Source organism: Salvelinus namaycush, chromosome 3 (assembly GCF_016432855.1).
Source record: "Salvelinus namaycush isolate Seneca chromosome 3, SaNama_1.0, whole genome shotgun sequence".
In the NCBI taxonomy this organism is placed as follows: domain Eukaryota; kingdom Metazoa; phylum Chordata; class Actinopteri; order Salmoniformes; family Salmonidae; genus Salvelinus; species Salvelinus namaycush.
Window position 1 is genome coordinate 91799881 of NC_052309.1, and position 15576 is coordinate 91815456.

Consider the following 15576-nt stretch of genomic DNA (forward strand, 5'->3'; position numbering starts at 1 on the left):
TAGGGGGCGGGGCCAAGATGAATTGTTAACGTGTGACTGAACGTAAACACAACCCTAGAAGAAGACGGGTTGAAGATCTTCTGGTTTACATACTTGGTGGACCAGTCTGCCTGCGGGAATGCTCAATCCTCAAAGATCTTTATCTGAACTACCAAAGATGTCGGGGCCAAGCCAAGCCGAGAGGGCTGTTTTGGTAAGCAATACTGGAAGGATCGGGATCATGACAAGCTAGCTAACAACATAAATGGGTTAACCTTGGCTAGCTAGTTATTCACCGACGTCTAGCTAGCTTTTTTGCTAGCCAACTATTGATTGTTATTATTATGGGTGTATATTTTGTCATGCGATCTTCTTGCGTGATTAAAAGGGACATTAAGGACACCTGCTCTGTCCATGACATAGACTGACCAGGTGAAAGCTATGATCTCTTGTCACTTATTAAATCCTCTTCAACTGGCGTAGACGAAGGGGAGGACTGAGACAGGTTAAATAAGGATTTTTAAGACTTGACACATGGATTGTGTATGTGTGCCATTCAGAGGGTGAACGGGCAAGACAAAAGATTGAAGTGCCTTTTGAAGGGGTATGGTAGTAGGTACCAGGTGCACCGGTTTGTGTCAAGAACTGCAAAGCTGCTGGGGTTTTCCACACTCAACAGTTTCCTGTGTTTATAAAGAATGTTCCACCACCAAGCATTGGAGTCAACATGGGCCAGCATCCCTGTACGACTCAGTATTAGGAAGGTGTCCTTAATGTTTTGTACACTCACTGCCGTAGCGCCTGACAGTGCCAAGAATAAAACTGCTCTGCTGCCTTGTCGGCAAGCTCTGTTCTGCTGGTTGTCAATGACAACGTGATATACAGTATGAGCCAAGTCCTCATAATAGTCACATTGAATGATTGTCACATTTACAGCCTTTGATGGGTGAGGTCACCGCTGCCCTGCCAACCCCATATATCTAGGCTTCTGTTCACAGCTCGACCTATAGATCCATAGGTGTCAGGCGTCACATTCAGTCCTCAAGGGTGGGCTTCATCCAAGAACTCCCCAGTGAGAGAGAAGATATATGCAGGGCTTTCTATATAGCTAGCTAGTATACAGAAGCAGGTCTCTTAAAGGTACTGGTATGTATGTAGAGCAACATGCCTCTGTTGCTTCCTGTCAGATGACATTTCTACCATAGAATTAGAGTGAATCATTGTAATGCTATGATTCCTGCATTCTGGGAAGTAGAACCACAGCATTCTCAGAACACCAGTGGAATTCTAATTGGAACCATGATAATGTGATCATTCTAGAACAGAATAAGCCTATCTCTGCTGACCACCACAATAACTATCTTGTTTGTCTCCTCTCTCGTTCTCTCCCTCCCTCCCTTCCTTCCCCTCAGGAGGAGGAGTTTAACTGGTTGCTGAAAGAGGAGGTCCATGCTGTTTTGAAGCAGCTCCAGGATATACTGAAGGTAAATATTAGCTCTGGGGTGAAGTTTCTCTTTGGTACAGATCTAAGATCAGCTTCCTCTCTCCCTATCCTAACCTTACCGTTAGTAGGGGAAAATCCCAAACTGATCCGAGATCAGCGTCTAGGATCAACTTCACCCAACAACTAAGTATTGGCTCCATAGGATCAAAGAGCTCCGATCACAATACGAGACAATGGTGTCTTAACACTACTGAGTTGTCAATATTGGGTTGGACCTAGCTGTGGTACACTGACCCCATAGCCATAGAGGAGGGTCCTTTAACAGGAGATTATCATGACTAATGGTAAACCATGTAGAACAAATGCATTCCCGAGACATTTCAACTTTGGCTAGGTTGTTGTGTAACTAAATTCTTCAAGTGCTGTTTGATTTCGGTGTACTGTTGTCAGAGTTGATTGCTATTTGTACTCACGCTTCTCAAGACATTTTATTGAATTATTGATGGAGATATTTACAATGCTGTAACTAGATTGTGTACAGGTTTACTACACTGAACCAAAATATTAACGCAACATGCAGCAATTTAACTGATTTGACAGAGTTACAGTTCATATGAGGAATCAGTCAATTTAAATGAATTTATTAGGCCCTAATCTATGGATTTCACATGACTGGGAATACAGATATGCATCTGCTGGTCTCACATACCTCTAATGGGCCTCAGGATCTCGCCACTGTATTTTTCTGCATTCAAATTGCCATCGATAAAATGCAATTGTGTTCGTTGTCCATAGATTATGCCTGCCCATACCATAACCCCACTGTCACCATGGGGCACTCTGTTCACAACGTTGATATCAGCAAACCTCTCGCCCACACAATGCCATACACGTGGTCTGCGGTTGTGAGGCCAGTTGGACACACTGCCAAATGCTCTAAAATGAGGTTGGAGGTGGCTTATAGTAGAGGAATGAACATTCACTTTTATGGCAACATCTCTGGTGAACATTCCTGCAGTCAGCATGCCAATTGCACGCTCCCTCAACTTGAGACATCTGTGGCATTGTGTTGTGACAAAACTGCACATTTTAGTGGCCTTTTATTGTCCCCAGCACAAGGTGCACCTGTGTAATGGTTATGCTGTTTAATCAGCTTCTTGATATGCCACACCTGTCAGATGGATGGATTATCTTGGCAAAGGAGAAATGCTCACTGACAGGGATGTAAACAAGTTTGTGCACAAAATTTGAGAGAAATACTTTTTTTGTGCGTATGGAACATTTCTGGGATCTTTTATTTCAGCTCATGAAACATGGGACCAACACTTTACATGTTGAGTTTATATTTTTGTTCAGTATAGATTGTGTCTATATAACTAGATTGTGTACTATATAACTAGATTGTGTACTATATAACTAGATTGTGTACTATATAACTAGATTGTGTACTATATAACTAGATTGTGTACTATATAACTAGATTGTGTACTATATAACTAGATTGTGTACTATATAACTAGATTGTGTACTATGTTTATGTCACCAGGAGGCATCCAGGAGGTTCTCCATTCCCACCCCAGGACTGGAGAGCCAACTGAAACAGGAGAACTTCATCCTGGGCAGCTCAACGTAAGATTTGGAGGGATTCATTCGTTGATTTGGTTGGTTAATTGATCAGTTGGGTGATTTGATTGATTGGTTGAGTTAGTGACTTTGATTCTTTTGTTAGCCATTTTAAAAACATAAAATGTGTCTCCTTGATTCATAGCAGTACAATAGACAATGTAAGACAGAAAACATGAATATAATGTACATTATAAGAAACCCCATCTAGTCCAGCCTAACGAAGACCTGTTGTTAACACATGACATAGATTAGAAACACATGTCGGATTATGTTATTTACCTTTACAATCCTTCTGGGGGCGGCAGGTAGCCTAGTGGTTAGAGCGTTGGGCCAGTAACCGTTGGGCCAGTAACCGAAAGGTTGCAAGATCAAATCCCAGAGCTGACAATGTAAAAATCTGTCATTCTGCCCCTGAACAAGGCAGTTAACCCACTGTTCCTAGACCGTCAATGTAAATAAGAATTTGTTCTTAACTGCCTTGCCTAGTTAAATAAAGGTCAAATAAAAAAAATATATTAAAATTCTCACACAACATGCATAACCAAAGCAAGTTATTTTCTAATGGTCTTTTTGGGGGGGTAATGTGATTCAATCTATAGAGCACGAAAATAGGCTGATGCCTTGTTACACCTATTTAAAGTTCAGAAGCCAGTCCCAACATCTCATCTGTTAGTGTGTGTGTGTGTGCTTCAGGTCCATGGCTGTACTGTATGTGTCTTGGTTGAGGGAAAACTCCTGTCTGTTAACATTTGTTATAGTGGAGGGCTTGTTTATCCATTACACAACCTTCTGTTTACAGACACCATCAACCACACGTTTCTAATCTGCTGGGACTTGAGTCTATGACAAGGTGACATTATGACATAGGACTCAGGTCAACAGTAGTGTAGTGTGTAGGGGATAGGGTTCTATCTGGGACTTCCACACTGTCGTTATGACAGTCTTGTGAGTCCTGCTGTCTTGTCTTCGCAGCATGGACCAGGTGAAAGGAGTACTGACTCTACAGGGAGAGGCCCTGACTCAAGCTGTGAGTGTCTCCTTTCTCTGGTTCTAGACTATTCTCTGTCAACATTCTGACTGGCAGGGTTTGACTGTGTTTTAGTAGAGAGAACATGTTACAATGTCAGGTTCTGTAATGTGTTTTAGTAGAGAACATGTTACAATGTCAGGTTCTGTAATGTGTTTTAGTAGAGAACATGTTACAATGTCAGGTTCTGTAATGTGTTTTAGTAGAGAACATGTTACAATGTCAGGTTCTGTAATGTGTTTTAGTAGAGAACATGTTACAATGTCAGGTTCTGTAATGTGGTTTTAGTAGAGAACATGTTACAATGTCAGGTTCTGTAATGTGGTTTTAGTAGAGAACATGTTACAATATCAGGTTCTGTAATGTGTTTTAGTAGAGAACATGTTACAATGTCAGGTTCTGTAATGTGGTTTTAGTAGAGAACATGTTACAATGTCAGGTTCTGTAATGGGTTTTAGTAGAGAACATGTTACAATGTCAGGTTCTGTAATGTGTTTTAGTAGAGAACATGTTACAATGTCAGGTTCTGTAATGTGTTTTAGTAGAGAACATGTTACAATGTCAGGTTCTGTAATGTGGTTTTAGTAGAGAACATGTTACAATGTCAGGTTCTGTAATGTGGTTTTAGTAGAGAACATGTTACAATATCAGGTTCTGTAATGTGTTTTAGTAGAGAACATGTTACAATGTCAGGTTCTGTAATGTGGTTTTAGTAGAGAACATGTTACAATGTCAGGTTCTGTAATGTGTTTTAGTAGAGAACATGTTACAATGTCAGGTTCTGTAATGTGTTTTAGTAGAGAACATGTTACAATGTCAGGTTCTGTAATGTGTTTTAGTAGAGAACATGTTACAATGTCAGGTTCTGTAATGTGTTTTAGTAGAGAACATGTTACAATGTCAGGTTCTGTAATGTGGTTTTAGTAGAGAACATGTTACAATGTCAGGTTCTGTAATGTGGTTTTAGTAGAGAACATGTTACAATATCAGGTTCTGTAATGTGTTTTAGTAGAGAACATGTTACAATGTCAGGTTCTGTAATGTGGTTTTAGTAGAGAACATGTTACAATGTCAGGTTCTGTAATGTGTTTTAGTAGAGAACATGTTACAATGTCAGGTTCTGTAATGTGTTTTAGTAGAGAACATGTTACAATGTCAGGTTCTGTAATGTGGTTTTAGTAGAGAACATGTTACAATGTCAGGTTCTGTAATGTGTTTTAGTAGAGAACATGTTACAATGTCAGGTTCTGTAATGTGTTTTAGTAGAGAACATGTTACAATGTCAGGTTCTGTAATGTGTTTTAGTAGAGAACATGTTACAATGTCAGGTTCTGTAATGTGTTTTAGTAGAGAACATGTTACAATGTCAGGTTCTGTAATGTGGTTTTAGTAGAGAACATGTTACAATGTCAGGTTCTGTAATGTGTTTTAGTAGAGAGAACATGTTACTATGTCAGGTTCTGTAATGTGTTTTAGTAGAGAGAACATGTTACTATGTCAGGTTCTGTAATGTGTTTTAGTAGAGAGAACATGTTACTATGTCAGGTTCTGTAATGTTCACCCTTTGTCTTCACAGGACATCAATCTGAAAACTGCTAAAAGCAACCATGTGATGCATTTCACATTCAGGGATGATAAGCAGTGGAAATTACAACAGGTACTGTAGGAGGGGGTTTCAAGTTGTCATGTGCACAAGAACAGTGAAATGCCTCTCAACCAAGGATCCTCAACTAGATTCAGTCACAACTTTTTCTTAAAAGATTATGATTGTGGGTCAGAACATAATAAAACAAATATTTATAGATTGCAAATTGACCGCAAGAAGCCTAAACAGATAGAATATTAGACTAAAACATAATAATTTCAAACCTTGATTACGTTTGGGGACATTGCCCTGCGTAGGGCGCCGTCTTCCAGATGGGACGTTAAAATGAGTGTCCTGACTCTCTGTGGTCATTCAAAATCCCATAGCATTTTATGTCAGAGTAGGGGTGTACACCCCGGTGTCATGGTGAAATACCCAACCTGGCCACATTCCTAAATTCCCTCAGATCTAATAATACTGACTCTGTCCCTCAGACCTAATAATACTGACTCTGTCCCTCAGATCTAATAATACTGACTCTGTCCCTCAGATCTAATAATACTGACTCTGTCCCTGTCTCGGATCTAATAATACTGACTCTGTCCCTGTCTCGGATCTAATAATACTGACTCTGTCCCTGTCTCGGATCTAATAATACTGACTCTGTCCCTGTCTCGGATCTAATAATACTGACTCTGTCCCTGTCTCGGATCTAATAATACTGACTCTGTCCCTGTCTCGGATCTAATAATACTGACTCTGTCCCTGTCTCGGATCTAATAATACTGACTCTGTCCCTGTCTCGGATCTAATAATACTGACTCTGTCCCTGTCTCTCCCTCAGATCCAGGATGCTAGGAACCATGTGAATCAGGCTCTGCAGCTGCTGAGTGGTAGAGATGAGAGCTACCACTTTAAGACTGGGGCTGAGGTCAACAAGGTAGGAACACACACACACACAGCTACCACTTTAAGACTGGAGCTGAGGGTAATGAGGTTAGTTTCCACCAGGGAAAACACTGATAATTACTGTCAGAAATAAACTGCTTTCTGTGTCATAGCGGAGCTAACAGATATAACAGAGCTATCAGGGAAGTGGTTTTCCTCTATTTTCTATGTCTACACTACACACCATTAGTCTACGCTACACACCATTAGTCTACGCTACACACCATTAGTCTACGCTACACACCATTAGTCTACGCTACACACCATTAGTCTACGCTACACACCATTAGTCTACGCTACACACCATTAGTCTACGCTACACACCATTAGTCTACGCTACACACCATTAGTCTACGCTACACACCATCAGTCTACGCTACACACCATCAGTCTACGCTACACACCATCAGTCTACGCTACACACCATCAGTCTACGCTACACACCATCAGTCTACGCTACACACCATCAGTCTACGCTACACACCATCAGTCTACGCTACACACCATCAGTCTACGCTACACACCATCAGTCTACGCTACACACCATCAGTCTACGCTACACACCATCAGTCTACGCTACACACCATCAGTCTACGCTACACACCATCAGTCTACGCTACACACCATCAGTCTACGCTACACACCATCAGTCTACGCTACACACCATCAGTCTACGCTACACACCATCAGTCTACGCTACACACCATCAGTCTACGCTACACACCATTAGTCTACGCTACACACCATTAGTCTACGCTACACACCATCAGTCTACGCTACACACCATCAGTCTACGCTACACATCATTAGTCTACACATCATTAGAATTCACTACACATCATTAGTCTACACATCATTAGAATTCACTACACATCATTAGTATACACTACACATCATTAGTATACACTACACACCCCATTAGTATACACTACACATCATTAGACTACAACTTTGCTCCACCATGTACCTGTTCATTACCTAGAACAACTTTTCCATCCCAGAGTGCATCTCTTCACCAGATCATGTCCTCTATATCTCAGGTTGTATTTGTTCCTAGTTGATCACTGTTGTTGATGATGTCGTTGTTGTAGCTGATGGACGCGGTGATGCTCCAGCTGACCAGGGCTCGTAACCGCCTCACCACTCCGGCAGCCATGACCCTGCCGGAGCTGGCCACCAGCGGCCTCATGGTGAGTCTGCCATAGGTCATAGGTCATAGCAGAGAAACTGGTCTCGCCGTCTACTGTATGTAATTTACATCACAATGACTCTCTCTCCCTCTCTCTTTTTCTTTCTCCTTCTCCCCCTCTCTCTCTCTCCCTCCCTCTCTCTCTCTCTCTCTCTCTCTCTCTTCCTTCCCCCCCCCCCTCTCCCCAGAAAATGTTCACTCCTCCAATGCCAGGCGATGTGATGGTGAACTTCTATATCAACCTGAGTAAGCTGTGTCTGACTGTCTACCAGCTGCACGCAATGCAGCCCAACACCACCAAGGTACACACTCACATTCACAGTCTGCGGCTCAAATCCAGCCCCGAGACAACTTTCACAACAAGATCACAGCTGTTAGTTCTGTCACTCACTGAATCCAGCCCCGAGACAACTTTCACACCAAGATCACAGCTGTTAGTTGTGTCACTCACTGAATCCAGTCCTGAGACAACAAGATCACACCTGTTAGTTCTGTCACTCACTGAATCCAGCCCTGAGACAACAAGATCACAGCTGTTAGTTCTGTCACTCACTGAATCCAGCCCTGAGACAACAAGATCACACCTGTTAGTTCTGTCACTCACTGAATCCAGCCCTGAGACAACTTTCACAACAAGATCACAGCTGTAGTTCTGTCACTCACTGAATCCAGCCCTGAGACAACCTTCACAACAAGATCACAGCTGTTAGTTCTGTCACTCACTGAATCCAGCCCTGAGACAACAAGATCACAGCTGTAGTTCTGTCACTCACTGAATCCAGCCCTGAGACAACCTTCACAACAAGATCACAGCTGTTAGTTCTGTCACTCACTGAATCCAGCCCTGAGACAACAAGATCACAGCTGTTAGTTCTGTCACTCACTGAATCCAGCCCTGAGACAACTTTCACACCAAGATCACAGCTGTTAGTTCTGTCACTCACTGAATCCAGCCCTGAGACAACCTTCACAACAAGATCACAGCTGTTAGTTCTGTCACTCACTGAATCCAGCCCTGAGACAACCTTCACAACAAGATCACAGCTGTTAGTTCTGTCACTCACTGAATCCAGCCCTGAGACAACCTTCACAACAAGATCACAGCTGTTAGTTCTGTCACTCACTGAATCCAGCCCCGAGACAACTTTCACACCAAGATCACAGCTGTTAGTTCTGTCACTCACTGAATCCAGCCCCGAGACAACAAGATCACAGCTGTTAGTTCTGTCACTCACTGAATCCAGCCCCGAGACAACTTTCACACCAAGATCACAGCTGTTAGTTCTGTCACTCACTGAATCCAGCCCCGAGACAACAAGATCACAGCTGTTAGTTCTGTCACTCACTGAATCCAGCCCCGAGACAACTTTCACAACAAGATCACACCTGTTAGTTCTGTCACTCACTGAATCCAGCCCCGAGACAACAAGATCACAGCTGTTAGTTCTGTCACTCACTGAATCCAGCCCCGAGACAACAAGATCACAGCTGTTAGTTCTGTCACTCACTGAATCCAGCCCTGAGACAACAAGATCACAGCTGTTAGTTGTGTCACTCACTGAATCCAGCCCTGAGACAACAAGATCACAGCTGTTAGTTCTGTCACTCACTGAATCCAGCCCTGAGACAACTTTCACAACAAGATCACAGCTGTTAGTTGTGTCACTCACTGAATCCAGCCCTGAGACAACAAGATCACAGCTGTTAGTTCTGTCACTCACTGAATCCAGCCCTGAGACAACCTTCACAACAAGATCACAGCTGTTAGTTCTGTCACTCACTGAATCCAGCCCTGAGACAACTTTCACAACAAGATCACAGCTGTTAGTTCTGTCACTCACTGAATCCAGCCCCGAGACAACAAGATCACAGCTGTTAGTTCTGTCACTCACTGAATCCAGCCCTGAGACAACCTTCACAACAAGATCACAGCTGTTAGTTCTGTCACTCACTGAATCCAGCCCTGAGACAACTTTCACAACAAGATCACAGCTGTAGTTCTGTCACTCACTGAATCCAGCCCTGAGACAACCTTCACAACAAGATCACAGCTGTTAGTTCTGTCACTCACTGAATCCAGCCCTGAGACAACCTTCACAACAAGATCACAGCTGTTAGTTCTGTCACTCACTGAATCCAGCCCTGAGACAACCTTCACAACAAGATCACAGCTGTTAGTTCTGTCACTCACTGAATCCAGCCCTGAGACAACTTTCACACCAAGATCACAGCTGTTAGTTCTGTCACTCACTGAATCCAGCCCCGAGACAACAAGATCACAGCTGTTAGTTCTGTCACTCACTGAATCCAGCCCTGAGACAACTTTCACAACAAGATCACAGCTGTTAGTTGTGTCACTCACTGAATCCAGCCCTGAGACAACAAGATCACAGCTGTTAGTTCTGTCACTCACTGAATCCAGCCCTGAGACAACAAGATCACAGCTGTTAGTTCTGTCACTCACTGAATCCAGCCCTGAGACAACTTTCACAACAAGATCACAGCTGTTAGTTCTGTCACTCACTGAATCCAGCCCTGAGACAACCTTCACAACAAGATCACAGCTGTTAGTTCTGTCACTCACTGAATCCAGCCCTGAGACAACCTTCACAACAAGATCACAGCTGTTAGTTCTGTCACTCACTGAATCCAGCCCTGAGACAACTTTCACACCAAGATCACAGCTGTTAGTTCTGTCACTCACTGAATCCAGCCCCGAGACAACTTTCACACCAAGATCACAGCTGTTAGTTCTGTCACTCACTGAATCCAGCCCTGAGACAACAAGATCACACCTGTTAGTTCTGTCACTCACTGAATCCAGCCCCGAGACAACAAGATCACAGCTGTTAGTTCTGTCACTCACTGAATCCAGCCCTGAGACAACCTTCACAACAAGATCACAGCTGTAGTTCTGTCACTCACTGAATCCAACCCTGAGACAACCTTCACAACAAGATCACAGCTGTTAGTTCTGTCACTCACTGAATCCAGCCCTGAGACAACTTTCACAACAAGATCACACCTGTTAGTTCTGTCACTCACTGAATCCAGCCCTGAGACAACAAGATCACAGCTGTAGTTCTGTCACTCACTGAATCCAGCCCTGAGACAACTTTCACAACAAGATCACAGCTGTTAGTTCTGTCACTCACTGAATCCAGCCCTGAGACAACTTTCACAACAAGATCACACCTGTTAGTTCTGTCACTCACTGAATCCAGCCCTGAGACAACCTTCACAACAAGATCACAGCTGTAGTTCTGTCACTCACTGAATCCAACCCTGAGACAACCTTCACAACAAGATCACAGCTGTTAGTTCTGTCACTCACTGAATCCAGCCCTGAGACAACAAGATCACAGCTGTTAGTTCTGTAATCATGTGGTATTGTGAAGATGCATCAGTTTGTCTCCCTGTGGTTTTTCAACAGAACTTCAGGCCATCTGGAAGCTCTGTGTTACACAACCCTGGAGCCATGTTGTAAGTTCTGTTAGATAACGCTTCACATCCTGTCAGTCACTAACACTTTACATCATGTCAGTCACTAACGCTTCACATCCTGTCAGTCACTAACCCTTTAGATCATGTCAGTCACTAACGCTTCACATCATGTCAGTCACTAACGCTTCACACCATGTCAGTCACTAACGCTTCACACCATGTCAGTCACTAACGCTTCACACCATGTCAGTCACTAACGCTTCACACCATGTCAGTCACTAACACTTTACATCATGTCAGTCACTAACGCTTTACATCATGTCAGTCACTAACACTTTAGATCATGTCAGTCACTAACGCTTTAGATCATGTCAGTCACTAACGCTTTAGATCATGTCAGTCACTAACGCTTTAGATCATGTCAGTCACTAACGCTTTAGATCATGTCAGTCACTAACGCTTTAGATCATGTCAGTCACTAACACTTTACATCATGTCAGTCACTAACGCTTCACATCCTGTCAGTCACTAACGCTTCACATCATGTCAGTCACTAACACTTTAGATCATGTCAGTCACTAACCCTTTAGATCATGTCAGTCACTAACACTTTAGATCATGTCAGTCACTAACCCTTTAGATCATATCAGTCACTAACACTTTACATCATATCAGTCACTAACCCTTTAGATCATATCAGTCACTAACACTTTACATCATGTCAGTCACTAACGCTTCACATCATGTCAGTCACTAACGCTTCACATCATGTCAGTCACTAACGCTTCACATCATGTCAGTCACTAACGCTTCACATCATGTCAGTCACTAACGCTTCACATCATGTCAGTCACTAACGCTTTACATCATGTCAGTCACTAACGCTTCACATCATGTCAGTCACTAACGCTTCACATCATGTCAGTCACTAACGCTTCACATCATGTCAGTCACTAACGCTTCACATCATGTCAGTCACTAACGCTTCACATCATGTCAGTCACTAACGCTTCACATCATGTCAGTCACTAACGCTTCACATCATGTCAGTCACTAACGCTTCACATCATGTCAGTCACTAACGCTTCACATCATGTCAGTCACTAACGCTTTACATCATGTCAGTCACTAACGCTTTACATCATGTCAGTCACTAACGCTTTACATCATGTCAGTCACTAACGCTTCACATCATGTCAGTCACTAACGCTTCACATCATGTCAGTCACTAACACTTTAGATCATGTCAGTCACTAACGCTTTAGATCATGTTTAGATGGAGCTGTCTGTGGTCAATACACACAGGATCTTTTCATGTCCGTTCATATCTTGTTGATGTGAAGATATTAGTGTGTCTCTAACAATACTAACTACCGTTTTTAAAAATATATTTTTGTCACTAGTCAGCAGCATAGTAAATGATGCTTGTTGGGTCTACCCCGGGTCCTCCCATTTCTGAATACTTTCACACACACAGTGCCATTTCCAATACATCCAACTGCTGTTGTTTTATTGTTGAACTCTTTCCCTGCTGTCTCCCCCAGTGAGCTGAACAATGCTAAGTTTGAGGTGAGCCAGGTTCACAAGGTGGAGTGTGTTGTCCCCTGGCTCAACAACACGCTGGTCTTCTTCACCATCTCACTGCAGCTCTGTCAGCAGCTCAAGGACAAGGTGGGGGACGTCTGTGGCAGCAGGACACTTTCTCACAACACTCCATTGGTCCACAGAATACACGGAAGTGAATGAGTAGCTGCGGTATTGGCATAGATTCAGGCTGGGTCAGCTGGTATGAAGTAGATGATTCACCTTGTTCCAAGTGTGTCCGTAACTAAATAAATGTCAGACTCAGAAAAGAGAAGACAGGGAGAGCTGTTTTGCTTATGTGAAAAAGTTGTAAATGGTATGAAAAAGTGCTCATTGGAAACGAGTCTAAATCGACTGAGAAGTAGAGAAGTTGTGCCGTATGTCCCAGAAAACCGTCTAACTGAAAGCCTACGTACAACACCAAGCCAAGGCACTTGTTTTGTGACCTATATTATAAAGCCTTGATTTTATTGGCTTACTATGACACATTAACTGGATTTTCCTCCTCTTCTTCCTCCTCCTCCTCCTAGATTTCCGTCTTCTCTAGTTTCTGGAACTACCGACCGTTCTAACCTCCTGCAGCTAGCTGACCGTCAGAATGCCTGGGTGTTGTAACCTCCTGCAGCTAGCTGACCGTCAGAATGCCTAGGTGTTCTAACCTCCTGCAGCTAGCTGACCGTCAGAATGCCTAGGTGTTCTAACCTCCTGCAGCTAGCTGACCGTCAGAATGCCTAGGTGTTCTAACCTCCTGCAGCTAGCTGACCTCCTGCAGCTAGCTGACCTCCTGCAGCTAGCTGACCTCCTGCAGCTAACTGACCGTCAGAATGCCTAGGTGTTCTAACCTCCTGCAGCTAGCTGACCATCAGAATGCTTAGCTGTTCTGTCCAAATCCTTCACACCAACCAACCCAGATAAAAGGGATGTCTTGAAAATATTGTCTGATTTGAAGTGGGTTTTGTTTGTATAATTTACAGGAGAACAGCCGGATCAAAGTCCATATACATTACCAGTGTTTAGTATTCCAGGGTTTAGGGCCCATCCATGTGTTACAGCTGCTTTAATTCAGTCCCAAATCAACCCCTAGACCCTAACCTCTAGACTACACTCCCTACTCGTGAGAAAGTATAGGACTAAGCAATATGGTGGAGCTACTACCATATTGCTATATCTATCCAATACATTCAGTGTTTCCCCTAGTTGGGGGTCGTTAGCGCAATGACTGGAAGTCTATGGGAATGAATATAGGGGAAACACTGCATGACTGGAAGTCTATGGGAATGAATATAGGGGAAACACTGCATGACTGGAAGTCTATGGGAATGAATATAGGGGAAACACTGCATGACTGGAAGTCTATGGGAATGAATATAGGGGAAACACTGCATGACTGGAAGTCTATGGGAATGAATATAGGGGAAACACTGCATGACTGGAAGTCTATGGGAATGAATATAGGGGAAACACTGCATGACTGGAAGTCTATGGGAATGAATATAGGGGAAACACTGCATGACTGGAAGTCTATGGGAATGAATATAGGGGAAACACTGCATGACTGGAAGTCTATGGGAATGAATATAGGGGAAACACTGCATTCTGATCTAGACAAGTAGGGACAGGGGTTGATTTAGGATTGGGTGCATGTATCTCTCTGTGCGTCATCTGTATTTTGTTGTATAGTACTAACTTGGACCTCCTTGTTGTATAGTACTAACTTGGACCTCCTTGTTGTATAGTACCAACTTGGACCTCCCTGTTGTATAGTACCAACTTGGACCTCCCTGTTGTATAGTACCAACTTGGACCTCCTTGTTGTATAGTACCAACTTGGACCTCCCTGTTGTATAGTACCAACTTGGACCTCCCTGTTGTATAGTACCAACTTGGACCTCCCTGTTGTATAGTACCAACTTGGACCTCCCTGTTGTATAGTACCAACTTGGACCTCCCTGTTGTATAGTACCAACTTGGACCTCCCTGTTGTATAGTACCAACTTGGACCTCCCTGTTGTATAGTACCAACTTGGACCTCCCTGTTGTATAGTACCAACTTGGACCTCCCTGTTGTATAGTACCAACTTGGACCTCCCTGTTGTATAGTACCAACTTGGACCTCCCTGTTGTATAGTACCAACTTGGACCTCCCTGTTGTATAGTACCAACTTGGACCTCCCTGTTGTATAGTACCAACTTGGACCTCCCTGTTGTATAGTACCAACTTGGACCTCCCTGTTGTATAGTACCAACTTGGACCTCCCTGTTGTATAGTACCAACTTGGACCTCCCTGTTGTATAGTACCAACTTGGACCTCCCTGTTGTATAGTACCAACTTGGACCTCCCTGTTGTATAGTACCAACTTGGACCTCCCTGTTGTATAGTACCAACTTGGACCTCGCTATGAATCAGCTTGTGTTATTGTTTGTCTGAAACACTCTTGTTACTGAATACTAATGTTCCTCCTCTCCACATCGTTATACCCTTTTCACACTATGATAGCGACCAAAATGTACTGTACTAGCTCAGATATTTAATTTATGGTTTATTTGGGTAGGGACCGATACAAACACATTGTCTTCTCCTACACGGTTCCAGCATCTATGGTTAATGAGTAACCAGGCCAGCTTGGTTTGCTCAGTAGTGTGAAAAGGTTATTAGAATCAAAATTTGTCAAGCAGATTGTCATACTGTGGTAAACAATACTGTTATTTTGTGTAGACTCCACTACTCAGCAGAAGTATACGTTTGTGA

General features: G+C 43.2%; 1 protein-coding gene across 2 annotated transcripts; it reads left to right on the plus strand.

The window, feature by feature from the left end:
• Positions 1 to 29: 29 nt before the first annotated feature.
• Positions 30 to 14108, plus strand: LOC120042519 (protein rogdi homolog). 2 transcript variants are annotated; one of them, XM_038987364.1, is made up of 11 exons: positions 30 to 193; positions 1392 to 1463; positions 2970 to 3052; positions 4022 to 4076; positions 5653 to 5733; positions 6506 to 6601; positions 7701 to 7799; positions 7987 to 8100; positions 11232 to 11281; positions 12787 to 12913; positions 13357 to 14108. In XM_038987364.1, exons 1-11 carry the CDS (start codon positions 119 to 121, stop codon positions 13396 to 13398), a joined length of 894 nt encoding a protein of 297 aa, XP_038843292.1. In that variant the 5' UTR covers positions 30 to 118; the 3' UTR covers positions 13399 to 14108. The 2 variants fall into 2 exon arrangements, with proteins under 2 accessions (XP_038843292.1, XP_038843282.1); XM_038987354.1 differs by having other exon boundaries at positions 12787 to 14108.
• The last annotated feature ends 1468 nt before the right edge of the window (positions 14109 to 15576 follow it).